We start from the raw sequence: 27,520 nt of genomic DNA on the forward strand, positions 1-27,520 counted from the left end.
AATTATACGTGATGCACAAAACTTCACAAAAATCAGTTTTTGTTAATTTTCGCTAATAAGATAAATAAAATCTATTTAAATTGAAAAGTAAGTATACTTCGAAATATTTTTCTCAGATATAATCAAATAAATAAATGTTTACATTTTAAAGTGTACCTGTGAAGTATAATTCTAAGTTTACTTCAATAAATCAATCAATAAAACAAAAATGTGTACATTTAAAATTATACATCTGAAGTGTAAATACATAATGAATTATGTTATATAGTGAAATACAGTTATAATGGATAATTATACAGCAAGTATACTTCAGACTAAATCAATAAATACTGTTTTACAGAAATGAGAAATGTTTTGTATGCGTTAAAATAATAAGAATTTGCCAGAGAAATAAGCTTGAAAAAAACTCAAATTATCCTTAAAAAAGTTAATTTTGTAAGCAAAATATAGCCTTAGCATTTATTTTTTTTATTTGTAATTCACCAACACTAAATTATCTAGTGTTCACTGCAATCCTATTGGTTATATTCATTGATAAACATTTATTTTCAATGCAAATGTGATCATTTGTGCTCATTCAAATTTGTACCGGTGTATCCTGTGCGGCATTCGCAGCGGAAGTCGTTGATGAGCTGAACGCAGTTGTAGGATCCGTTGGGGTCACAGGGGTCAGACAGGCACTCATTGACATCGCCCTCGCATCGCTCGCCCACAAACCCAGCCGGACACACACAGCCGTAACCTCCAACGCGGTCAACACAGCGGCCGCCGTTAAAACAGCGTGGCTCGCCGGTTAACGGATCCACGGCCGGGGAACAGTCATCGACGTCAATCTCACAGTGAACCCCTGCAAACACAGCCAGAGAAAACAATCGAGACAATTCAAGTATGAAGCGAGGAATCCAGTGTTTGTGAGCGTGTGAATGTGTCCGTACCTTGCGTTCCCCGCGGACAGGAGCATTGTACGTGTTGATGAGGTCGATGCAGGTTCCTCCGTTCTGACAGGGTTGAGACAGACACTCGTTTATCTCCTTACTACAGTTGACTCCGTGATATCCAGGAACGCACTGAAGGAGAGAAACAGACGTTAGACTCGTGTAATGATGATGTACAGTGCTGGATAGTGACTGACTGCATGTAATCAGATTCCAAAAACTAAGTACTCGATATTAGATTATATTACATTTTTTAGAGTTAGGTCACAAGTAATCTAAAAGTAATCCCATTAGCTTCCCTAAAACGTGTAATTTTTGTCATGGGATGAGTAATGGACTATAATTTGTAAGTAATCTGCTCCGCACTGATGATGTTCATGTGTGATTGTTTGCACAGGTGTGTGTGTTGTCATACCTCACAGCTGTATCCTCCCAGGTAATCGGTGCAGGTGGCTCCGTTCTGGCAGGGGTTCGGCATGCACTCGTCCACCTGCTCCTGACAGTAGCTGCCCTTGTATCCGGCCTGGCATCTGCACAGGTGTGTGTTACCCACATCAACACACTGACCCGCGTTACGGCACAGAACGGCCACAGACACTCCTGAGAAAATGTACAAATTATACATCAACTTTTAATATAATATTTAATATGGCATTTTAATGTGGCAAAAAAAACTAAAACAATTCCACCAGTTGTTTTAAGCTTGTTTGTGCGTGTTGGGAGAAATACACAGGAATAGTAAATATCGCCAAAAGTGATATATATCTGGCCAAATGTGTAATAATTTTGATCAAAAAATGATTTAAAATGTATTAAATCAATGTACTAATTTATTATTTTATTAAAGTTATTATTTTATTAAAGTACATTTTTTATTTTCATTTATTTTTATTCATTCATTCTCTATTGTCAGAAAAAAAAATCTATTTAATAATTTTGATAATTTATTTAAATTTTGTAAGTAAAATGTATTAATTTTAAATCTGTTATTGGACATTTAATATATTTTAAAACTTAAATATAACAACACATTATTGGTAAGTGGTCACCTGACATACACGTAAACAAATAAAATGTGACCCGGGAACCACAAAACCAGTCTTAAATTGGACAGGGATATTTGTAGCAATAGCCAAAAATATTTGCATGGGACAAAATGTAAAAAAAAATACATATTTTATGCAAAAAATCATTAGAATATTAAGTAAAGATCATGTTCCATGAAGAGATTTAGTAAATTTCCTACCGTGAATATATCAAAACTTAATTTTTGATTAGTTATATACATTGCTAATAACTTCATTTGGACAACTTTAAAGGCGATTTTCTCAATATTTGGATCTCAATATTTCGATTTTTTTGCACCCTCAGATTCCAGATTTTCAAATAGTTGTATCTCGGCCAAATATTGTCCTATCCTAACAAACCATACATCAATGGAAAGCTTATTTAATTTCAGCTTTCATATCATTTATAAATCTCAATTTCAAAAAAAATTGACACTTGAGACAAATATTTAAATATCACAAATATTTTTTTAAAAATTACATTTATTTATTCACTTATTAATTTATGCATGTTGATTGTTTTTATGATACAGCTTTTTTTATTTAACTATTTTCATTTTACATTTTTATTATTAAATTCATCATTAGTTTTCCATCAACCTCCTGCAGTTTCTTCGTGCAAAATATTCTATTTTGGGCCTAGTAAGTTATGGGTTTGGTAGAAAAGTGCTAGTCTATTTAGTAGTGATTTTTACCTTGCTGCTTGGCAGCGACCTCACAGCTGACACTGGGGACGTCACAGTAGATGCCCGTCCAGCCGCTGGCACACTGGCAGGTGAAAGACGCCCCCTGCTGCCAACATGAGCCACCGTTCTTACAGGGGGAAGAGTCACACCAGCGCACCAGACTCAAACACACAAACACCCAGAAATAAATTACAATATATATACACCTCTTTATATATATATATTATATATATATATATATATAGATTATATATATATATATAGTATATATATATATATATATATAGTATATCAATAAAATAAGTAAAAAATAAATAAAATATATAAATGTTAATGTAACTATATAAGCTATTTTAATATAAATTTATATATTCCTTTAGACTCATTTACAGATTTCTGTTGTTTAGAGCGTGTGTTTGTGTACCTGGCAGTTGAGTCCGGTGTATCCGTGAGGGCAGGTGCATTTGTAAGTGCCGTATCCATCCTGACAGGTGCCTCCGTTTTGACACGGCCGCGAGTCGCACTCGTTAACGTCATGCTGGCAGTAATTCCCGGTGAATCCCGGCAAACACAAGCATGAGAAAGAGTTTATGCCATCCACACATGTACCGCCATTAAAACAAGAGCTGGGGAGGAGAAACAACACGGATTGAGATTGCTTGTATGCAAGCGAAAAATTGATCGATGCTTTTTAAATTTAAAATGCAAGTAAAAATAACAAATTTAAAATGCATTTGAAAAGGTGTTGTGTGCGTACCTCTCAGTGCAGTCGGGTGTGTTGATCTCACAGTTGATGCCGCTGAATCCTACCGAGCAGCTGCAGGTGTAGCTGTTGACGCAGTCGGTGCAGTTCCCTCCATTTCGGCAGGGGGCGCTCACACACTCGTCGATGTCCTCTGCACAGCGCTCAACGGAAACCAGCCAAACACACACACACAAAGCCGTTCACACGGTCCTGACACACACCGCCGTTACTGCACGGATCTGAGAGAGAGAAGAATTACCATCACTGCCATATTCAGTCTTTACTACTAATAATTCTAGTTTGTTGCCACATAATCTTTTCCTCTTTTTTAATTATTTGTGTTACATACTATATTTTAAATATTAAACTATATTATTATTATTATTTTTTTTTACATTAATTTAATTTTTATTTTGCTTTATTGTATTTTGGTATTACTGGGTCCATCCAGAAATGACATTTTATTTAATTTTCTGCATTTATATTAATTTTACATTTATTTAAATTTAAATATTTATTTTTCCATTTGCACTTGTTATTTTGTTTTTATTGTTGTACAGTTGTATTATTAAAACAGTGCAAATTTCTAAATAGTTTTTATTTAATTTTCAGTTCTTTTATTAATTTATTCTTTCAATTTTTTCATTTAATTTTCTTTTACAATAATTTTATTTTTTCATTTGCACTTATTTTGCATGGCTTTAGTAACAAACGCACCATAAAACACATATTAATAATTAATTTTTTTTCTTTTTACATTTAATTTGATTTACCTTTTATACTTTATTTTATTTTACATCTAATGTTCTATGATGCCCAGAAATGCTGTCTAGGTTTGTGTGTGTCTTACTTGGCTCGCAGTCGTCGATGTCATTCTGGCACAGATCTCCGCTGAATCCGGGGTTGCAGTGGCACTTATATCCTCCACGCAGGTTCTCACACACTCCTCCGTTAGTGCAAGGATTCCTCACACACTCGTTAATATCCACCTCACACGTCTGGCCTGTAGTAGACGACAGCGGTTATGATGATGATCATGGCATGTAGAGAACGTGAAATGCACAATCTCGCACACTCTTACCTTGCCATCCAGCAGGACAAGCACAAGAGAAGCTCTGAAAATCCTCAGACTCACGACAGACACCTCCGTTCTTACAATGACGTGGAGCACAGGGAGCCAAAACACTCTCACAGACCTCGCCTGAAACACACACATTGAGAAAGTGTCAAAACTGATGCGAAATTTACATACAGGCCAGGATTATTATCGTTAACTAAACCTAAATCCAACTAAAAACATTTTTGCAACTTGAAATAAAATAAACAATTATAAAATAATAAAAAACATATTTTATTACTAAATAATTAAGTTTATTGCTAAATTAATGTTTATAAAACAAAAACTAAAAAAAAATGACAACACAAAATTATAAAAACTTTAACTATAATATAATTTCTGTAAGTGTAAAATGAATAAAAAAACACTGAAATATAAAAATAAAAACTAATTCAAATATTCAATACTATTTAATACAAAAATAACATTAACAGACAAATAAAAAACTAACTAAAAAACCAAACTAAAAAGATAAAACAAAATTACTAAACTTTTAAATAGTAAAAATAAATAATTCTAATTATACTAAAATAACTTTTTAAAACAAAACAAAAGCTAATTAAAATGTCTAAAGCAATACACAACAAGTTGTTAAAATGTAAAAAATTACTAAGACTAAAATAAAATAAATAACTGAAAATATAAAATATAAATAAAATATATAAATACAAAATATAAAAGAAATTCAAGAGATGCTAAAATAATTTTTTTAACTTTTAAAAAATAGTTGACTATAATAGTATATACATGCTACTAAAATAACACAAATACAGGCAGGAAAACACTGTAAAAGCATACTGTACATCCCCTAAATGTTTGTTTATTAAATATTTTGGGCTAATTTGAATATGTTTTCTGCTACCAGTAAAAGTATATTAAACATATGACCAGGTTTAAATCCACCCAGAATTCTGCAGGTTTTTCCTCAAAATCAATGCAGAAAATGAGCAAAAAGCCTGTCGATTCTTTGTTATTTCAGTTTCGCTCTTCTATTGCCTCATCTTCCCAGCTCTGTTCCTGCAGGCGCTTCCTTATCTGTTTCCATGGTGACCAGCTGAAGTAGGAAGTCACTTGGCGTTTCCTTCTATTGTCAATTCTTTGCCTCAACAGGAAACAGGAAGGGGCCAAACAGGAAATGGACCTATTTGAGTAGCCACCCTCAACACAGTGCTGTTATATGATGTCCCCTGACATTCTTCCTGACACACACCTCTGCAAAACCTGCCGGTTCAAAACAAGAACCAGCTGTACAATGGCTGTTACGTGTGTGTTCGTACCTGTGTAAGGCAGCATGCAGTTGCACTTGAATCCGGCCACGTCGTCGATGCAGGAGCCCTGGTTTAGGCAGGGGTTGGACGCACACTCGTTAATATTTGTCTGGCAGTTGGGACCTAAATGCAAGAAAACACATACCATAAGATCACATGAAATGCAGAAATAAACAAAAGGGGAAATGCATGCTTTTGGGTGTGTAGTAATAAATTACAACAGCATTGTGGTATACTATGTTTACTCTGTTGCACAATATAATTAGCTTACAATTACTATTACTTCAATTTTGTTACATAGTCTTACAGTAAGAATTATTTTATTTTAATTTATTTTAGAAAATTTTAGCCCATGCATGCAATCTTCAGAATCCACTGAAGCAAATGCATATTAACTTATTTTATAAATTGATATGTTTTATTATTTTATATTTTTATATTATATGATTATTTATGTAATTTATTAATTTTTTTTTATATATTTTACATTATCATTTTTTTTTTATTAATAATGCATTAAAAATACATTATTATTTTTATTTATTTATTTATTTATTTTTTATACATTTTGAGGCCAAAAAGCTTGCATGCATACTTAAAAAGTTCACCAGGGAAAATCAGTTAACCCAGGCAAAACTGTCATACAATTTATCTGTCAAATCACTTTATATGCAAAACATACATATAGCAGCAAAAGTACTTAAAATTAAGACTTTATTTTATTTAATAATAAAATATATTACTTTATTGTAATTTATTATTTTAATTATTTTTTACATTTTTAAATTGCATTTTATTATTATATTTTATATTATTATTATTATATTATATATTTATTATTTAATATTGACACTGCAGTAAAATTTAAAAACACTAAATCATTTAAAAAAAATCATAAAATTTCACACAGCCTGTCACCGTTTGAATGTAAACATTGGAATCTATCTATATTAATCATCTTAAAATTCTTTATTGCTTAACTTTTTAAGTTACAAATAATAAAACAGCTGTTTCGAGTTTGCATTTAATTAATTTCTATTAGAGTTTGTGAACCATCACAAACTCCTCCTCTTATGTACTACAAAGGATTGTGAACCAGAAAGCATGCATACTATGAAAAGCCATTAGGACGCAGCGTCTTACCGCTGAAGCCGGCTCTGCAGGTGCACACGTAGCCGCTGGTCATGTCCTTACAGGTGCCTCCGTTCACACACGGGTTGGACAGACACTCGTTGATGTTGATGTCGCAGTTGCGTCCCGTCCAGCCGGCCTCACACATGCATCTGTAGCTGCTGATCTGGTCCAGGCAGTTGCCGTGGATACAGGGGTTGCTGGAGCACTCGTTGTGTTTGGAGAGGCAGGTGGCGTCACGGAAACCCTCGGGACAGAGGCAGGTGAAGCTGTTGATGCCGTCGATGCAGGTGCCGCCGTTGTGACACGGGTTTAACGCGCAGTCGTCAATGTTGATGTTACACATTGAGCCTGTGAGGAAAAACAATACGTGTAAAAATGTGTGGAAAAGACAAAAGAGAAATGCAACTTCTGAAATGCAACATATTTCTGTGTGCAACTAAATAATCAGTGGAAAATATTATAGGATGAACTTGATTTGATTCTAAAAGACGCTTTTGAAGATGTTTTTAAGTCAATAATGCTTAACAAGGCTGCATTTATTTGATCAAAAATACAGTAAAAACAGTAATATTGTTAAATATTATTAGAATTTAATACAACTGTTTACTATGTGAATATATTTTAAAATACCATTTATTCCTGTCGCAAAGCTGAATTTTAATCATCATTACTTAAGTCTTCAGTGTCACATGATCCTTCAGAAATCATTCTAATATGCTGATTTGCTGCTCAAGAAACATTTCTGATTATTATCAGTGTTGGAAATAGTTGTGCTGCTTACAACTTTTGACCTATTTACGACAGTAAAGGAGGAAGACAGTAAAGGAGGTTAAACAACTTAAAGGCCATATATTTGATTCACATCACATTCACATGTCAAGAAAAGCCTGTCAATCATTTTCCTCACTGACCATCTGCATTTATCATATATGATGCTCTCCAAAGTCTTACAGTGATCTAACCCAAAGTTTGAAACGTCTAACTATCAATAAGTGAAAATGCATAGTAAAGGAATGTTCCTTGGGACTCAGATGTGTGTTGACCCCTTGTTCTTTGCCTGCCTTTGTGTGTGTGGGCCCCATCCCAAATCTCCAGCCTGCTCTGAATGCACAAAGGATTTCCTCCACCCTCTTGTGCTCTTTCATTCGTCCTTTCTCTCTGTCTTTCAGACCCGCTCACACACCCCTCACACACTCGCCAGGGGGAGGGCAGGTCCTACAGAGGGCTGTTTGCAGATACAAAAGGACAGACCCTATTTCACATACGGCTGAACAACATTTACCCCCTCGATACACACACACACACACACACACACACACACACACACACACACACACACACACACACACACACACACACATCCCTCCTCTGTAGGGTAATGGGTAACTGTTTGATTCTCTAACAATAGGACTTTATTGCAGTTTCTCTCTCACACACTAAACTGAGTACAATACTTCCTACAATACCTATAGTACCACTCAAAAAGTGTTCAGGTCATGCTAAAAAAAAAAGCACCTGTTCACTTGCAGCACCCATAGACTGATAACTATTATATACATTTTTGATACTATTTGTTTTTAAATATTAAAAATTAACTTAACGAAAAAATACTATTTAAAAACAAATTAAAATAAAATATCAATATTAAATTAAAAAGGCATTTGAGGCCATGCTAAATAATTTAAATGCAATGAAAAAGCATGCTGGAAAAACATGCATTCAAAGCAATTTAAATAGGAAAATAAATAAAATTGATGTTCAAAAAATAATTTTCCTTCTCTTATGTGCACAAAGAATTGTGAGCAATATAAGTCCTTAAAATAAAGTTGCAATGACAATTTCAGGGCATATTAGGTTAGAAATGTGTTTTTTATTCATCTGCATGTTATTTGCATGCACGTATTAGTATCTAGTCAATTTAATTAGCTCAGAATTCTTTATTAACTCTTAGGTTCATGCATCTAAAAAGGCTGTTTCAGCTTTGCATTCAGTGATATTGTAGAAGAAAAAGTTGCAAAAGTTAAGGCTGAAAAAGTAAACTGTCCTCCCCTTCTGACATAGTGCAAAGGATTATGGGCAACATCCGTCCTTAAAGCTGTATATAGCAAAAGTTACAAATAAGGCACTTGAATGACAAAAATTCTCTATACGCACAATGTTTATGTTGTGTATGCTTGCCATCTGGATGCGAGCATTAGCTAAATTAGTTAAAATTCTTTATTTTTTATTTACTTTCATGCATTTAAAAACTGCTGTTTTGGCTTTGCATTCAGTGCTATTTCAGTAGAAAAACTCATAAAACTGATGTTGAAAACTGTCCTCCACTTATGTTGCACAAAGTATTGTGAGCAATATCATTGCTTAATAAAATAAAGTTGCAATACTGGGACATACAACAGCCTTAAAAATTATGTTTTTTTTATTTTACTTGTGAGTTTAGGCATATAAAAACTAGTTTTTCAGTGTTATTTTAGTAGAAATTTATGTTGAAAACAAGATAAACTAAATAAAATAAAGTTCTGTTTTAAATTGTGTTCTTATGTTTTTATAATAGGTAAGATAAGAGCAATACGGCACTTGATGCTGTGCTAAATTGTGAAAATCCTCCTGCTGCTGTCCTATATTCAGAGTATAACAGGGCCTTTTGTACCTTCTCCTTAAATGCAACATACAAAGGGTCAGTCTTGTGATCATTCGGGCCGTAGCATTAATGTAAAGCACACCTGTGTGAGTGTGTGTCCCAGCTGGGAATGGCAGTCTCTGTCCTAAGTCATATCTGTTATCTGATACACAAGCTCTGCACTTCACTGGCCACCTGTTCACACACACACAGATGCTGCTCTGACTCACCTGTGTATCCGGGTTCACACACACACTCGTAGCTGTTGATCTTGTCGATGCACTTTCCGTAGTCGCACGGTTTACTCTTGCAGTCGTCAATGTTTATCTCACAGTTCATTCCTGCGGATGCAATCACGACATGATTATGTCATCGTGCACTCACCGTTATATTTAGCACAAGTGTTTTTATGAGCGTGCATGTGTTACCTGTGGTTCCTTTAGGACAGGTACAGGTGTAGGCGTTCTCTCTGTCCTGGCAGGTGCCTCCATTTCGGCAGGGTTGGCTCAAGCACTCGTTTATGTTGGTCTCGCACAGGCGGCCCGTGTATCCGGGGCGACAATCACAGGTGAAAGCGGCCACACCGTCCCGACACACACCGTAATGACAAGGGCTCGAAATGCACTCATTGATGTCCAGCTCACAGTGAACGCCAGCAAACCCTGCAGAAATACATTTGAAAAGCCAGATTTAGAATGTTGGAAGTGACACTCATTTCATATGCAAAGAGGTTAGCCAATCATAATACAGGGAATTTACATATGGATTTATTTACTGGGTGTGTCTCATTTCTATGTAGGCTGCGTATGTCATTGAGGGTGCCTCAATGTCTTTGGTGTGGAAAATAAATAAATAAAATAAAAAATAATATAAAATAAATAAAAATAAAATAATAGAAAATAAAATACAACAAAACAAGATAAAATAGGTTAAGATTAAAAAGATAAAATAACAGAAAAAAATAACAAAAAAAAAATTAAATAAAAACAAAACAATAAAAATATTATTTAAAATAAAATAAAATAAAATAAAATAAAATAAATGCTAGATCAAAAACCTAAACTAAAAACTTAAATCAAATTTAATTGAAATTTTTGCCTTGCCAACTAAGTGAAATAAAATAAGTTGGAGTATTAAAATTACAAAATAAATTATTCTTAAATAAATAATAAAATTGTTGATAATTTTTTTAATAATAATAATAATAAAATACTTAAAACAAGAATTAATAATGACAAAAACACATAAAATAAACTTTAATTAAAATAAAAACCGCAAAATATAAAAATTAAATTTCATGCAAAATAATATTGAATATAAAATATAAATAATTCTAAAATGACATATAGAATTCTTAACTCTTTCCCCGCCAGCATTTTTAAAAAAAGTTGCCAGACACCACCAGCGATTTTGATGATTTTCACTAAAATTTGATGGCCTCCAGTATATTTTGTTGTATGAATATTTGAATATGCAATACACCAAAATAAAGATCATAGCCTCTACTTTTAAACAAACAAACAAAAAATCCTTTTTGTTCTAGCTTAATGCATTCTTTTTTTAATCAACACTTGAATATAGGTAGGTTTCATAAAAATGTATAATTTTGAGCAAAAAGATGAGAATATTCAGTACGATTATTAAAGCATAAATCCAGTAAATCGCTTCCATCAACACCTCCAAATCTTGCACAGCCATATACCACTTCCTAGATCATCATTTTACTCCATAACATTATTCAGTTTTCATTTATATGCTGTCTATTGCTGATGATCAGATTATTTATCATATGTATCTGTTTACATAAGAGATTGCTCGTTTTTCCGTCCTGTTCACGTGTGTTTTTGTTCGGGAGGTTTTGTACTTGTTCAGAAGATGTGTAATAGCGCCCCCAAGTGTATAACAGTGAAAACACGAAAAGCTGTACAAACTCGTCTTTGGTGGGGAAGCGTTGTCTTCTAAATGACGAGATAACTCATCAATGGCGGGGAAAGAGTTAAGATGCAATTAGAAAAACAGATTCCAAATTCTAAAGGTTCAGAAAGGTGGAATATTTGAACCAAAACAGATGTGAAAATGTTTTTGGCGCTAGAGAATATCACAACTAATATTATAAATGGAAAATGCAAAGTGCAGAATATGACTTAAAGATGTGTACCTGGAGTGCATTCGCAGGTGTATTTGTTAGGTCCGTCTGTGCATTTAGCACCATTTTTACACGGTGTGCTGGCACACTCGTCCACATCCACCTGACACAGACTCCCAGAGAACCCTGCAGGGAAAAATGCATTCCACGTTTATTTTGATTGCTCACCCGCGATGCATCCTCATTGCTAGCTTTTATGATCAGATCTCTAAAAATAATAATGCTGCAGTCACCTTTAGGACATTCACAGTGGAATGAGTTGATCTTGTCCATGCATTTTCCATTGTTGAGGCAAGGTTGTGATGCACAGTTATCTGTGTTTATTTGACAAAACACACCCTCGTAACCTACACACCAAAACAGTCAGTTAGAACAACAGTAATGATGTGCTTTTGATGCAGGTCAATGGTTAAAGAGTCATACCTGGCATGCAGATGCAGTGGAATCCACCGATCTGGTCGAGGCAGGTGGCGTCGTTCTGACAGGGGTTCGACTTGCACTCGTTGACGTCCATTTCACAGCGTGGACCTTCATAACCTTGAAGACACTTGCACTGGAATGAGCCTTTAGTGTTGAGACACCGTCCGCCATGCTCACATGGGTTCGCTCCTGAAATGCAAACAGTATTGTAATGCAAAACTGTATTGGGTTTATTGTTCTTTCTAATCGATCATGTGTTATTCTTACCGAGCGAGCACTCATCGATGTCTTGGTTGCAGGCAGATCCTGTGTATCCTGGAGGACAGGTGCAGATGGCTTTTCCGCTCACCGGGTTCGTGTCGCAGTTTGAGCCCTTCTGACATGGATTACTGATGCAGGCATCGTCAAGATGACACAGAAGACCTGTGGGTAACAGTTTTGTTATTGTTAACTAAAATAAAAACTTAAAAATCAGTGTTGGTTACTGAAATAAAAAATTAAATGTATAAAAGATATGGTTTTCATAGATGAAATGAAAATAAATGAAATAAACTGAACTAAAATAAAATATTAACGTATGTTAAGACAAAAACTATTGTTTTTGTAGGTAGAAAAAAAAAATAAACAAATTGAAATATAAACAATGTTCGTAAAATTGACTAAAATTACCTTAATAAAATAAAATGTAATAAAAAATATATAAAAAAAAGCTTTTGTTGTATAAACAGAAATGAAACAACTGAAATATAAATAATGCCTATAAACTAAACTAAACTGAACTAAACAAACAAAATAATAATAAAAAAATTAAAAAATATGAAAGCTATTGGTTTCACAGACAGAAATGCAACACAACTGAAAAATACTCATAAAATAAACTAAACTGAACTAAAATTTTATATATATATATATATATATATATATATATATATATATATATATATATATAAATAAAATATAGACAAGTGAAAAACTAAAAATTAACTAAAATAAAATAAAAGATAAAATAAAATTAATTCTTAGATGAAAAACTTAAACTCAGAAATGTTGCCTTGGTAACTAAAATAAAATAAGAATAAGTTGAAATGAAAATGAAATAAAATAAGTTGAGGTATTAAAATTACTAAAACTTAAACTGAAATATTAAAAAAAGACAAAAGCCCATCATAACAAAAAATTTGATATAAATAATACTACAATAACACTGGTGTATAAACAGTTTAAATTAGGAAGAAAATGATGTTGAAACTGCACAATCAGACGTGCCTGTGCGTCCGTGTGGACACTCGCAGAAGAAAGATGCGACTCTGTCGTGGCAGGTGGCCCCCTGCGAGCATGCAGCGCTGGCGCAGTCGTCGATGTTCTCGCTGCAGTCGTCGCCCGTCCAGCCGTTCACACACACGCAGTGAAAGCCGCCGATGGTGTTGTGACACGTCCCTCCGTTCTGACAAGCGTTAGGAGAGAGCTCGCACTCGTCCACGTCCTCTGTACAGTACTGACCTGAAGGAGGAAGGGGTCAGAGGTCACAAGTGAGGTGCATGCAAAATATTTATTGCAGTGCATGGTTATTATTATTGTGGAGTATAAAATGTAGTACCGGTCCAGTGTTTGTCGCAGTGGCAGTTGTAGGTGTTGACGCCGTCGATACACCTGCCTCCATTCTCACAGGCATGCTGGGAGCAGTCGTCAACATTATGCTCACACGTCTGACCCGTGAACCCTGCGAGACGAACGATTCACGTTCAATACACATCAAAGAGTCTGAGGCCGTACACGGGTTATGTTTATGTGCTCGAGTGAGTAACTGAGACATCTAGGTCACTCATTGGGATTAAATATAAACTAAGACAAAAAAGCACCACATCCAGACAAACTGTTAATGAATAACTGTGCACATGCAGAGCTATTAACGTATGCAAAGACAAAAACTATTGTTTCTGTAGGCAGGAATGAAATAAAACCAGTTTGAAGTACAGATAATGGTAATAATAAAACAAACTAAACTGAAATGTAAACTAAATGTTACATTTTTATTGGTTTTAATTTAGTTATTCATTCACTTATTTGTTCAATTTATTCATTCATTTATAAAAAAAATATATTTTTCATTTATATAACTGATTCATTCATAACTGATTCATTCATTCAATCAATTATAAATTATTTATTAATTCATAAAAATATTTAGTAATTAATTCATAACAAATACTGATACATTAACTAATAAAAATCATTCATTTGTTCAGGGTTTATAAAATGTACTCATTTCTTTATATATTCACTCGTATTCACTTATTCATTCATTTATTCATAAAATATAGATTTTTATTTGTAAAAACGTATTCATATGTTTTCATTAATATTTATTTACACAAATAATCATCTATAATATTTTATTAAGTATTTATAAAATATATTAATTTATTTATTCATTCATAAGTTTATATATTAATTTATAAAAAAAATTATTTCTAAAATTTATTAATTTATTTATTAATGTATTCATTTATAAATATTTAAAAAAAAAAAAAAATTCTTTCATTTATTAATTTAGATAATTATTTTTTCATTCATAAAAAAAATATATATTTATCTATAAAACTCATTATTTATTAAAGTATTATTATTTTTTATTAGTATTTTTTCCTATTCAATTAAAAAAATGTGGTTAATCAAATTTGAACTTAAAGAGAAATAGGAACACACTGACCTGACAGACAAGTGCAGGCATAGGTGGTGTCACTGGTCTGTGAGCAGGTGCCTCCGTTCCTGCAGGGCGAGGGGTGGCACGGATGGTAGAGGCGCTCGCAGTGTGTGCCGGCGTACTCAGGTGGGCAGCGGCACAGGTACGATCCCACCTCGTTCATACAGGTGCCTCCATTCCGGCAGGGGGAGGGCAAGAGGGCGCACTCATTCACGTCCTGCCGACACGTCTGTCCGTGGAAGTTAGGAGGGCAGGTGCAGATGTAGTGTGACTCGAACACTGAACACTGTCCGCCGTTGGCGCAAGGGTTCGACGCACACGGATCGGCCTGTTGGCATGTTTTACCTGCAAAAAGACAGAGGTTAACTCATCATGCAACTAGGGGTGCAACAGATGATCCGTATGGACCAGGCCCTACGGTTCGGCACACATTCACAGATTAAGTTTAAATATCAGCGAGTGAAAGCTAATCATTTGCATGTCTTTTTCTTGCCAATTTACTCATTCAAGCAATTTTAAACCATTCATGTGAAAGAGAATTCAAATCGGGACAGACAGAACGTGAACAACCTACTGATTTCTCTTTCACATACACACAAAGTTACGTTAAAATACCCGTTTTGGCAAGTATTCTGGTAAACACAGTCGGTTATGTCTTAAATGAATGTAAAGAAACTGGAGGTGTGTCAGCATTTGGTCATAAAGAGATAAGCCTGTAAATAACTGTCTGGTCTTCTAATCAAATAACACCACAGCTTTATTTAAGATTAATGTATTTAAATTATTATGTTATTTTACACTTTTATTTGCAACTACATACTACTGTTACTGACTTTATTTGTAACCATGTTATGTTGTATTTTCATCTATGCTTGTAATTTGTGTAATTGTTCTGTTTTATTACTGACTGTATTAAGCTAATAGCTTCTGTTGTGGTATAGAAGTAAGTTTTCGGTAATTTTTTATTTTATTGCTGATCTGAAAAATGATCCCATCTATGACCCAAACTATGTAATATGATCCAAACAGTGAGTTTTGTGATCCTTTGCATCAAGGAGCATCAAGTCTGGGTGATTTATGCACATGCGTACCTGACCATCCAGGTGGGCAGCGGCAGGTAAAGGTCTGGAGCGTGAGCAGAGAGCATGTCCCACCGTTTTGGCAAATGGAGCCCATGCAGGCGTGATTGACGGGCGTCAGACAGAGCGGGCCGCTGTATCCCAACACGCAGTCACAGACCGGCTCCACGTCATTGCCCTTTATCCGTGTGCGACACACACCTCCGTTACGACACTGAGACGGGCTGCAGGGGTTCGGGAACTGACACTGGGGGCCGACGAAGTCTGCGGGACACCTGAAGAAACACAAAACATGAAACAATTGTTATTATTTAACAACAATTTAGAACAAAATGGTCTCAGAAAGAAGATAAACATGACAAAACAGTCAAGAAAAAAATTCGAAAAAAAAAAATTACAAAAACAAATATTTCTTTAAAGGGTTATGGGCATGCTAATTATATTCATATATTATATTCATATATATTTGTTTATTTCTATTTATTCACTAGCTCATATGCATTTACAGAGTCTATAAGAAAACTAAAGAAACAAAAAACAGATTAATTATATTATTATTATATACACACAGATTATAATGTAATTAATAGTTTGAGAACAAAATTGTTTCAAGAGAGCTAAATATGAAAAAATCTCTAAGATGGAGATTTTATATGGATTTTACACCCATTATATGAAATATAATAAATATATATGTAAGCATAAGCATATATTTATATATAAAAAAGGATATATTTTAGGACACCCTGAAAAAACATATAATTTATAATAATTAAAATATAATAATATACTTTTGTTAAGGGTTATAGTCATGGTAATTGTTTTTGTATGTTTTATATATTTGCACGCATTCATTAATTCATATTTATAAGTTTTTACTAAGTCTGGAGGACACCTCAAGGAACACAAAACACACAGAGATTATAATATAAATAATTAACAATAGCTTGACAACAAATTTGGCTTAAAATGAGCCAAATATGACACATATTGACTCAAATGTTTATTTTAGGCTCGCGGTCATACATATTTAGACATTAATTAGTCATGACATTAGTCACCAATTGAAAACCTTCAAGTAAAAAACAACTTATTTTTTACATTTTAGAAATGCATGTTTCTTTTAGAGTTAAAGTTGTGGTATTTTGCAGAAGTCTATGATATGTTTTCGCTCAGATGGCCAAGTAAACGTATGTGTGTGTGTGTGTGTGTGTGTGTGTGTGCACGTATAAAACAGTGTGTGAAAGAAAGACACTGTTCAAACTCATCTAAATTCCTCGGGGCGATCAGGAGCCCACACAGTGTCACATGCTCTCTCTCTCGCTCTCATATGAACACATACGAACACATCATATGACACATCTGAACACTTTCTTCAACAGACAATAAAGATCATTTCAAAAAGTGAGGTAGACAGTAAGGTATAGTAAATGCAGTGTGTTTTATTCATGTGAGTGTGTGTTTGTGAGCTGCAGCAGGTGTGTGCATAAATAAGGGCAGCTGTGCTTCAGGCCCCTCCCACTGCACTCTGCCCCTCCCCCAAAGCCTGTTGCCATGGCGAGTGGCATAAGGTCAATAAGGCAGCTCCCAAGAGAGGATCAAACTCCGCCCCTCCCAAACTCCTGCTGCTGATATCTCACTTTTATCAGCACAGAATCTCCATTGGTATGATTTGACCTCATCCATATTCATCATTTCCATTTATTCCATCTTCTATGTGCTTATCGCAAGTCTGTATTAAACATATCACAACCTGGGCTGAACATATCAAAATCTTAGTGCTTAATGTTTCTTTCTCAAATTTTAAATGAATTTAATTTTTTTGTAATGGCAGAAGTTTGGATCTTAATATATAGAATTTATTTACAAAATGTAGTGCATTGTGCTTTTATGAATTCATTGTTCTTAAAAAATAAAGGAAACTTGAAAAATATATTTTTTACATTTTGGTAACAATTTAATAATAACAGTATATTTATATAAAAAATAATAAAAATATAATAAAATGGTTATTATACAGATAAGTGCATACATTTATAAATAAATATAATAGGTTTTAAAGCACAATACTGTATGTAGTGCAGTATATTTTAATAAATTCAGTTGCTCTTTAAAGGAAAAAAACAATGAAAATAATTCTATAATAAAAATATATCTATTTTAAAAATAAATGTAAAAAAATAAGTTTCACTCTTAATATATATTTTTTCAAAATGTAGTGCATTGTTTTAAGAATTTGTTCTTTGAAAGAAAAAGTAAATAATAAAATGTATTATACACAATATATAAATAAACTTATAAAATTATATATATTTTTTAAAAGATATCAATATTGTGGGTGTATAAATATATACACACATATACATACATACATAAACGCACACACACAGATAAACCTTATCACAATATATTTGATTTGCTAATTGACATGCAGTAGTTTAATTATAAAGACATCCCATGGCAAACACTTGCATGCGCAGATGCTTGTGTGTAAGTTTACTTGAGGCATTAACGCAGTCTCTCTCTCTTTGTCCCCAGAGACAGAAGCAGAAGTCATCTGCAGCCCGTCGTGGCAACAGGTCCGAGAGCAGGAGTGCGTGTGAGATTCGACTCTGAACAGATGCTGCAGTGACCTGTGACCCCCGAGCACATTTGTGACTGCAGGCTACAGACCCCCCATTCCAGTGGGCCTGTCTACCATCTGCTGCTGCCTTCTCTGTGTGTGTGTGTGTGTGTGTGTGTTAATACCACAGACTTCCTGCCCTTGGTGTGAATCAAAACAACAAACTTTCATTTTCTGTGTCTGGCCCTCAGACCCCGTTTCTTATGCTTCACACCTTTACAAACATGAGACTGTAAAAACAATTTAAGTCAGGTGATGTTCTAAAGATACAAGTAAGGAACTGATTAAATATAAGGCTATGTATTTGTTCCTCATATTTGTTTAGATTGTTTCTGGCATTATAACAAAACACTTTTCTACCATTTTAAAGAATAAATAACTTGATCTCATCAATGACTCATTGGTCTTGTCTTAGTCGCTCTTATCACTTATATAAAACAAATGTGCTTTTGTCATTTAAATTTATTATTTTTTTTATTTCAGTTTTAATTTGAGTCATTTTATTACTTCAACTTCAACTTATTTTATTGCAGTTGTTGCCAAGGCAATATTTCTCATTAAGTTAAGTTTTAAGTTTTTAAATGTAAAACTTTTACATTTTTTAAAAGTTTAAGTTTTAATATTATTTATATTGCATTCACTAATATTTTGAATAAGCTTTTATTTTAAAATTTTAGTTTATATTAGGTTTTATGCTACATTTATCTAACATTTCACTTTATTTCAATTAACAGAAAAATACAGTGCTTACTTTGTGATTTTGAACTCTAGTTACAGGTTTAGCTTCACATGCATATTTTCAGTTCTGGGACAAGGACAGCAGGACAGCACGTCGCTAACCATAAACTGTGCATGCAAAACCACACTTTAAACTAAATGCATGACATGGAAGTTTATGAGAATTTCTCAAATGTGGAAGTTACGCAAAAAACGTCATGTAACCAGACGCTGTTTCACACAGTTTTGGTGGAAAGACAAATTTAGAAACATATGGTTTGCATGTCTTTCTGTCTCCTGCTCACAAACATTGCGATTCATTCTACAAATAGCTCTTGTAATGCGCTTCATCACCCCAAAATACAGCACATGCTTCTAGTATGACTATGGATTCAAAATACACACACAAATGTATCAAATTAGTCTCAAAATTATGACACACATCCAAAAGCTGTCACCAATCCAATTACAACCCGTGATAGAAGATCATAAAACATTCCAGGATTCAAATGACAACTCTGGAATTCTGATTCCACACTTCCAATTAACTTCCCACCCTCCAACATTCCAAAAGTTCCAGAAGTGATGTCAGGTGCCTTTGGAATGATCAGGAGTTATAGAACACTTAATCATGTTTCTAAATCTAAAACTAACTATTATAAATTGCATTATAACACATTTTGGAATTGCATTCACATACATCACCAAAACACAAAGCTCAAGAAAAATGGAGCCTAAAAATGTAGAAAATGTAGTTGGAGCTGTTGACTTTCTCCAATCAGGAACACCTGACCTCTAGAAAGACATTATTTCAGAATTCTTGCCTTTAGAAGTTGATTAATACAGGATTGAATTCAATGAACACATTACATTTACATTTATGCATTTAGCAAACGCTTTTATCCAAAGTGACTTACAGTGCATTCAGGCTAACATTTTTTACCTAACATTTGTTCACTGGGAATTGAACCCACAACCTTTTGCGCTGCTAACGCAATGCTCTACCACTGAGCCACAGGAACACTATAAAACACATGTTTTTCCCCATTAAGCACTGAACTACCATTAAAAACATTACTACCATTAAAAACATGACAAATGGATGTTTTACAAGACTGCACATCAGTGTTATTTTAGTATTTACACAAGTATTCAATAATATTTTGAATGAGCTTTTTATTTATTTATTTATTATTTTATTTTCAGCTTTCATTTTAATTAAGGTTTTAGCATTTATTATTATTATTATTATTTAATTAACATATAATAAAATATAATATTTTTTAAATAAATTATTGATTTATTTTAATTAACTAAAGTGATCTGTGCAGCAATGTTGTTATTGTTAACTAAAACTGCTATAAACACAACCAACACTGACATGGCTTAGCTTGTACAAGACATGCCCATAACTCTGACCACACCTAAAAATACTTGCAATAAGAGGTTTTAATATGGCATCACCCAAAAAGGTAAAGTTTCCGAGTCTAGAATTAGTATGTAATCTAGTACGACTCTAGTTACAGGTTTAGCTTCACATGCATATCTGCACATTATCTGCTTGGAAAACAAGTAAACCTCATCTATCATCAACGATCATCACAGGCACCTCTAACACCTTAACTAACCAATGTAGGACATTCTCTCATGAAATGTCAAAGTTCATGTGAAGTGTACCAATGTCGAGCAGCGCTGACGCAACAAGTCAGAGAAATCCCCACACGCTCACGCACACAAACACCAGCCACTTACAAACAATTTCCAAGGTTGAGAATCGGACCACACAGGAAAGCCGTCAAAGTTCACATGAGATATTTTTGGGAGAAAAGAGGATCAAAAATGTCTCCGCTCTTCCTGTTTATCATCGGGATCATCAAAACAGGATGTTCAGGGTTTGTCCCCCAGTGAATGTGTCTGTGAACTACTCAACAATGAGAGATATGATCTCTCTCATCTTTTTTAGACTGATTCATTCATTAATCAGTGCCATTTGATAATGCAATCATAACTGTATTATTACTGCTCATACTCAGCATAACAGATCTGAACAAACCCCAGAACTAGGGCTGCAACTAACGATTATTTTGATAATCGATTAATCGGTCGATTATTTTTACGATTAATCGATGAATCGGTTTATGTACTTATATTTTAGTTTTGCCATTTTTTTCCCCAAATAAATTATTAACAAAGGGTCTTTATCATTCAACATAGACTTTTTAGAGATTTTAACCATTTTGCATTGTCATATCCTCATCAAAAAACATACCTGGAGTTGTGTTTTATTATGTGTTATTTATCCTTTGTTGAACTCTGCTGCAATCAAAACACTGACCCATACATACTCTAGCAAATTTCACAAGGAGATTTCAAATAATGTTTTCACCATGGCAATCCTTAGGGCTCCTAAAGTAGTTTAACATCCCGAACAAGCTTATTAAGGAATCTTTCAGAACATATTATCACGAAGAATAAGAAGAAAAAACAGAATTAAAATTGCAGTAAATTGCATTTTATTATTTTTTTTCCTGTAAACACACAGCTTATACCTGGGAAACAGCTTTATAGCTTATGCTGTGAAATTGTAAACAATCCTTCCAATAAAGTGCCAATGGCATGAAACCTGAATGGAACTCACATTTTAAAGTAAAATTTAAAGTAAAATACATCAGAAGGTTGTCCAGAAAAAAAATTGGACAGACAAAAAACCTGCTGTGTGAAAAAGGAGCAGTGAATGCTTAGAAAAAAGTGCATTTCAAATACATTTAAACATTAACCTCTCTCAGTCAGTCATAATTAGGCTGCATAACTGAATTATGAACTGGTAAACGACAAAGCTTTAAATGTTAATTGTTTAAAAAGCAATGTTATCAGCTTTTACGACTAAACATTTGCAAACAACATTGTACTGCATAATCTGCACAAATAAAAGTCTTTGCACACTGTGATTTTCATCGGATTTAAATATGTAGTGGTCCTTATAACAGTGCAAAATTCAAAAATGTAATAAAGCGATAAAATGTTAACAAAACAGCTTATGCCTGAACTGACAGGAATTCGACTACCTTTGGGAAATGAGGCAGAACACCTATTCACTCATTATTTGAGAAAAACTTTGCATTGCAGTGCAAAAAAGGTCAACATGTCCAAATGTTCAGGGCTTAACATGTAGGCTTGCTCTCTTTTTGCTCCCACACTTTGGATGACTTCGTCCGATTAGTTTTATCTTCCGCTTTTCTTTTTTCTTTTTCTTACTCGAGCTTACTTCACTGCCGCCTGCCTCACCCATCACGCTGAATGCTGCAGACAGAGAGACGCTGTGCGGGAAGCACGTGACATAAAACGAGGCCAGCTATCGGCTATTCGCTGCTTCTCCTGCTGTACTGGCTGAGTAAAACCTCCGGTGGCTCATTACTGCCACACTTTGGTCACCGCAGATTTAAAATATGCACGAAATGAGCCGCTTACGGCAAATAAAAATTATTTAGCAACGAATCGATTACTAAATTAGTTGACAACTATTTTAATAATCGATTTTAATCGATTAAATCGATTAGTTGTTTCAGCTCTACCCAGAACACTAGAGTATTAAACATTGCTACATATGTGAATGATGTCTCAAATGGAGTGTCTCATTGTAGGCAATAAAACAAGTGAAACAATTCCATTGATTTGCATTGAACAAAAGACTAGAATAACAGATCAGTAAGCAACCATATAGAATGACCTAGCAACTATCCAAAAACAAACACCCTAGCAAAAAACAGTGTCAAAAAAAACAGAAATAAAACAAACAAATCACCCAGAACACCCTAGCAGCCAATCAGAATACTCTAGAATAATAACAACAACTTTTTCACAGGCATACACTCACATATTCATTAAAAGAGGAAAAAAATGGTTGTGCTTTTATTCTAATTTTAAACAATGCAAGTATAATACAAGGCATCTTCTAGATTGGAAAATGCATGATTAAATGCAGAACAAGAAGCGTGGCTATCAATCTCACACACTTGTTTGCTTTTAAATTTCCCCCCTTTAAAGCGTCTCACACACACACACTGAGGCCTTTCTCATGAGTTCCTGCAATCTTATTACCCCCTCCGCCATCTGCCCTCCAAAAAAAGACACCATTCACACACACAAAAAGCCTCCTGGGTGTAAGAAAACACAAAACAAAAGCGACAAAGATAGAGAAACAAACAATTTCAAACAAACATGTTCTGATTTTGATTGCCAAATCATAGTGAATCTCGCTATATGCATCCTATGAGAATAAATGCAAATTTTATTTCATGCTAAGTGTGTGTGTGTGTGAGACAATGGAGGTGAGGGCCAGCTGTTGGGCTGAATGGCATGAATAGACATTGACAGAAGCAGCGTCCCACTGCAGCAGGGCACCAACGGACTACTGGGGGGTTGGTAGGGGGGTCTTTTATCTAAGTTTGAAACAGAATGACTATGGGCGCGTGCACATTCGCACATGCGCAAACACACACTGTAAGATGCTTAGAGCTTTGTCTGGTTGCTAAGATAGGGTTTGGGCCTAAAGATGGAATCTCAAAGTGGTTGATTACAGCTTACAAACAAATACACAGGTATACATACACTTTTCTTCACTACACTGAGTTTGCATGGGGTTTACTGCAATTTTACTAGAACAAAATGCTCTTTAGTGGTCAGCAAAGAACCACTGAGCTGCTATATGGTTGTTTGGAGATTCAGAAAGTTCTTGATACGTTAGGTTTTTTTCTTTTTTGAACATGAAACGGTTCTCCTACACTCATAGAAATAAAGTTTCCAAATCGGAGGTTTTACAGCAATGAACTAAAGAACTGTTTTTGGCTCCCCAAAGAACTTTTCAGTAAACAGTTCTTAAAAAAATAACATCATAAAAACATTTTAATGCTCCAAAGAAGCTTTTGTACAGTGGAAAAGGTCAATGGGTGATAAACGTCCTTCATAGAACCATCAATTCCAATACAGAACCTCTATTTCTGAGTGTGTAGAAGAACCTTTTTTGGTGCCTCAAAGAACCTTTCAATGAACAATTCTTAAAATAATCACTTTTTCTTAATTTGAAGAACATTTCAATAATCTAAAGAACTCTTTCCACTCTAAAGAACTTTTGTAGAATGGAAAGGTTCCATGGATGTTAAAGGTTCTTCACGGAACCATCAATATCAATAAAGAACCTGTTTTCAAGAGTGTAGAACTTTTTTTGGTTCATCTAAGAACTTTTCAGTGAACAGTTCCCAAAATAATCACTTTTTCTTAACATGAAGAACATTTTAATGCTCTAAAGAAGCTTTTGTACAATGGAAAGGTTCCATGGCTCCATGAAGAGCTTTTTACCATCGATCAATGCCACTAAAGAACCTTTATTTTTAAGAGTGTGTACAACATCAGACTAAAACCATTTTTGGTTATAACCAAACCTTTATATTTTTCAGAGTAAGTTTTTGTAACATACCTGCATGATGCTTCTCCGCTCGGCTTGAGCTCACATATTCCTCCATTCTGACAGTAATCTGAGCATCTTTGCCCTAAACACAAAGACAAACATCTGTTAGTGCATCCCAACAATCACACACTAAACCACACAAATCACCTTCAGACGAACCAGGTCGAACATGCACCCACCCACCTGTGCATCTCACAGCACACCTGTCAATGCAAACACACATGCTAACTCCTCACAAAAGAACCTCACCACCTATAGACTTCAATAAAGGGACCTGAGCCCTTTGTTTTGTGGCCCCGATGGAGAGCCACTGGCCTTTTGTTGGGCTCTGAATAACTGACTTTGATGGAGGAGTGGGTGGGGGGGTCTTGACTATTCATCCTTAAAAAAAATCCAGTTATCCAACACTGAGCCTGGAAATAGCTCCACATCCTCAACAATTCCCTCTCCATGTGGCAGTCAGCCTTTAACAAGGGTTTAAACTCAAAATACAGTCTTCCCGTTTCAGTATTATTAATATATCAGCTTCACACTAGTTTAAGTTTAGCTGACAGTGCACATCTTGACTTTCTGCAGTCTGGGTGGGCATCCAATGTGTTTTAATAAGCCAAATGTCTCCATTTACGGAAGGAGGTATATTTATTTCGCAGGAGCGTGCATCATCACACTTTAAGGATTAACAGCGCATCTAGGCCAGTCGCTCTAGACTGCAGTTGTGCACTTGTTGAATGAAACCAGCTGCCCGCAGGCCGTCTTTAATTGGTAACGACCGTCTAGAGACAAAGCTTTTAGTCAAAACTCTCAGACTAGTCCTCATCACAGATTAAACCACCAGTACTAATTCTCTTTTTGTTTCTTTCTCTTTTGTTTCTTTAAAATGTCAATGCACAGACTAGGTTGTACAATGGATTTCACACACTTTTTGCCTAGTGAACTAGTTTTTTAATGAATACTATGGTATATGAATACATGTCATGTATACCAGACTTCTTGTTAGGATACTGCGCTTACTTGTTTAGCTCAGGTTTAAATTGTGCAGAATTTCACTTTTTAAGCATTTGTTTCGTTTCCTGTCTAGTCTAATGTCTAATGGTGTCATTTCCCCTGTCAGCCTCTCGGTTCCTCCACGAGTGTGTGGCCTGGTGTGTGTGTGTGTGCGCGTGTTTTTTAGTGACATATCAGGACACAACTTTGTATAATGACATGGGTATGACACAGGTATTACAAGGAGAGGGTGACTTATGAGGACATAATCCATGTCCCCATTTTTCAAAACGCTTATAAACCATGCAGAATGAGTTTTTTTGAGAAAGTAAAGATGCACAAGTTTCCTGTAAGGGGTAGGGTTAGGTGTAGGGTTGGTGTAGGGCAATAGCACATACAGTTTGTAAAGTATATAAACCATTATGCATATGGAATGTCCCCACAATTCACAAAAACAAACGTGTGTGTGTGTGTGTGTGGAGGGGTAGCGCGCGCGCGACAGCTGCGGAGCCCACACCGCGCGGACAAAAGAAATCAGAGTCCAGCACGAGCCCATAAAACACTGTCTCGAGCCATTGTTTACCAGCGCACGAGAACAACAGCACAGTCCCTTCCTCCTCCTCCCTTCATTCACGCACAGATCGCTTTCCTCCAGACTCCACACACAATGCAACTCAATCGACATCAGGGACAAGACAACACACTAAAAAAACCACCGCAATAACTTCAGAAATCAAGACATAAAAAGTTACAGCGATACTTCTGATGTTACTCAACTTTAACGTGAAGACATTAATCTGTGATCTTTATGATAACAAGTTGATATTTTGGTATCCTTCCAAAATGTCTGCTATTCTATTCAATATTGATTTAATGTTATATTTTCATAACTGACATCTTATGTATTTTTCATTGTGTAGATACTTTGGCACGATTGTAATCATGCAAAACCCGTGGCAGTAAAAAACTCGACTTAAAAAAAATGAATGGAACTGTAAGAAAGAGAAAGTTGCGGAAAAAATAATATTACGTTACGTTTATCCCAATATCAAGCTATTCTGTGCAACAAGTGACGCTTAAATCACAAGTTGCAAGGAAATATCACTAAAAAAACAGAACTAAGAAGTGTGAAATTGATTCAACTTAGAATCATACGACTATATAGTTGTGAAATGTTATTAGAGTTGATGTTTGATACCTTGTGCCACCGTCGCGAGCGATGCTGCCGTCAGTAGCGTTAATTTCACCAACAAACGGTTCATAACTCCGCCTCGGCCTTACAACTTCTTTAAAATCCTTCCTGAAGCTCTCATAGATCCCCAGAAGTCTTCGTTAAATCTCCAGAAAGTGCAAGAGAGTTAGGATAAATATCCGTGTTAATTAATAAATAAATCCCGACCTCTCTCTGGAGCGTCCGCTCGTGGGAAACTCTGGCTCGCTTCTCCGTTTGTAGCGCGCCGCTGACGTCACTGGCGCGTGGGACTCCGAGAGCGCGCTCTTCCGAATGACTTCTCACGCGCCGCGGATATTATCCCTCCGCGCAGGTACTGAAGGAGAGATTTCCTTCAACTTATTGTGGATCTGAAAAAAAAAAATAAAAGGAGCGAACACTCCCTCCACAGTTTAGTTTCACCTCAAGGGAAGAAAAAAAAAGCACTTTCTCACACTCTCCTCCCAGGGTGAATGTGGGATATGCAGGTTTATTCCTGTCCCATGTGGAGGATTGAGGAGGGACTATAGGGCGGATCACTGCTTTCTGCTGGCCCCAGCTCGGACCCAGAGCAAAGGGTGGGAGGCCTAATTAACAAATC

The 27,520-nt window shown here is 35.0% G+C and overlaps 1 protein-coding gene across 1 annotated transcript; it reads right to left on the reverse strand.

The window, feature by feature from the left end:
* Window positions 1–544: 544 nt before the first annotated feature.
* On the reverse strand, window positions 545–27,394 carry LOC109110548 (neurogenic locus notch homolog protein 1-like). Its single transcript, XM_042748540.1, is given in 24 exon segments — window positions 545–847; window positions 936–971; window positions 974–1,067; window positions 1,351–1,535; window positions 2,698–2,851; window positions 3,113–3,314; window positions 3,446–3,598; window positions 3,600–3,672; window positions 4,284–4,436; window positions 4,515–4,634; window positions 5,828–5,941; window positions 6,962–7,300; window positions 9,803–9,913; window positions 10,001–10,234; window positions 11,731–11,844; window positions 11,952–12,065; window positions 12,142–12,327; window positions 12,406–12,561; window positions 13,405–13,638; window positions 13,736–13,858; window positions 14,849–15,187; window positions 15,934–16,196; window positions 24,735–24,807; window positions 26,908–27,394. Coding segments are annotated over 24 exon segments (3,918 nt in total). The 5' UTR covers window positions 26,972–27,394; the 3' UTR covers window positions 545–563.
* Between the last annotated feature and the right edge of the window lie 126 nt (window positions 27,395–27,520).

This window comes from Cyprinus carpio, chromosome B21 (genome assembly GCF_018340385.1).
Source record: "Cyprinus carpio isolate SPL01 chromosome B21, ASM1834038v1, whole genome shotgun sequence".
NCBI classification, from domain to species: domain Eukaryota; kingdom Metazoa; phylum Chordata; class Actinopteri; order Cypriniformes; family Cyprinidae; genus Cyprinus; species Cyprinus carpio.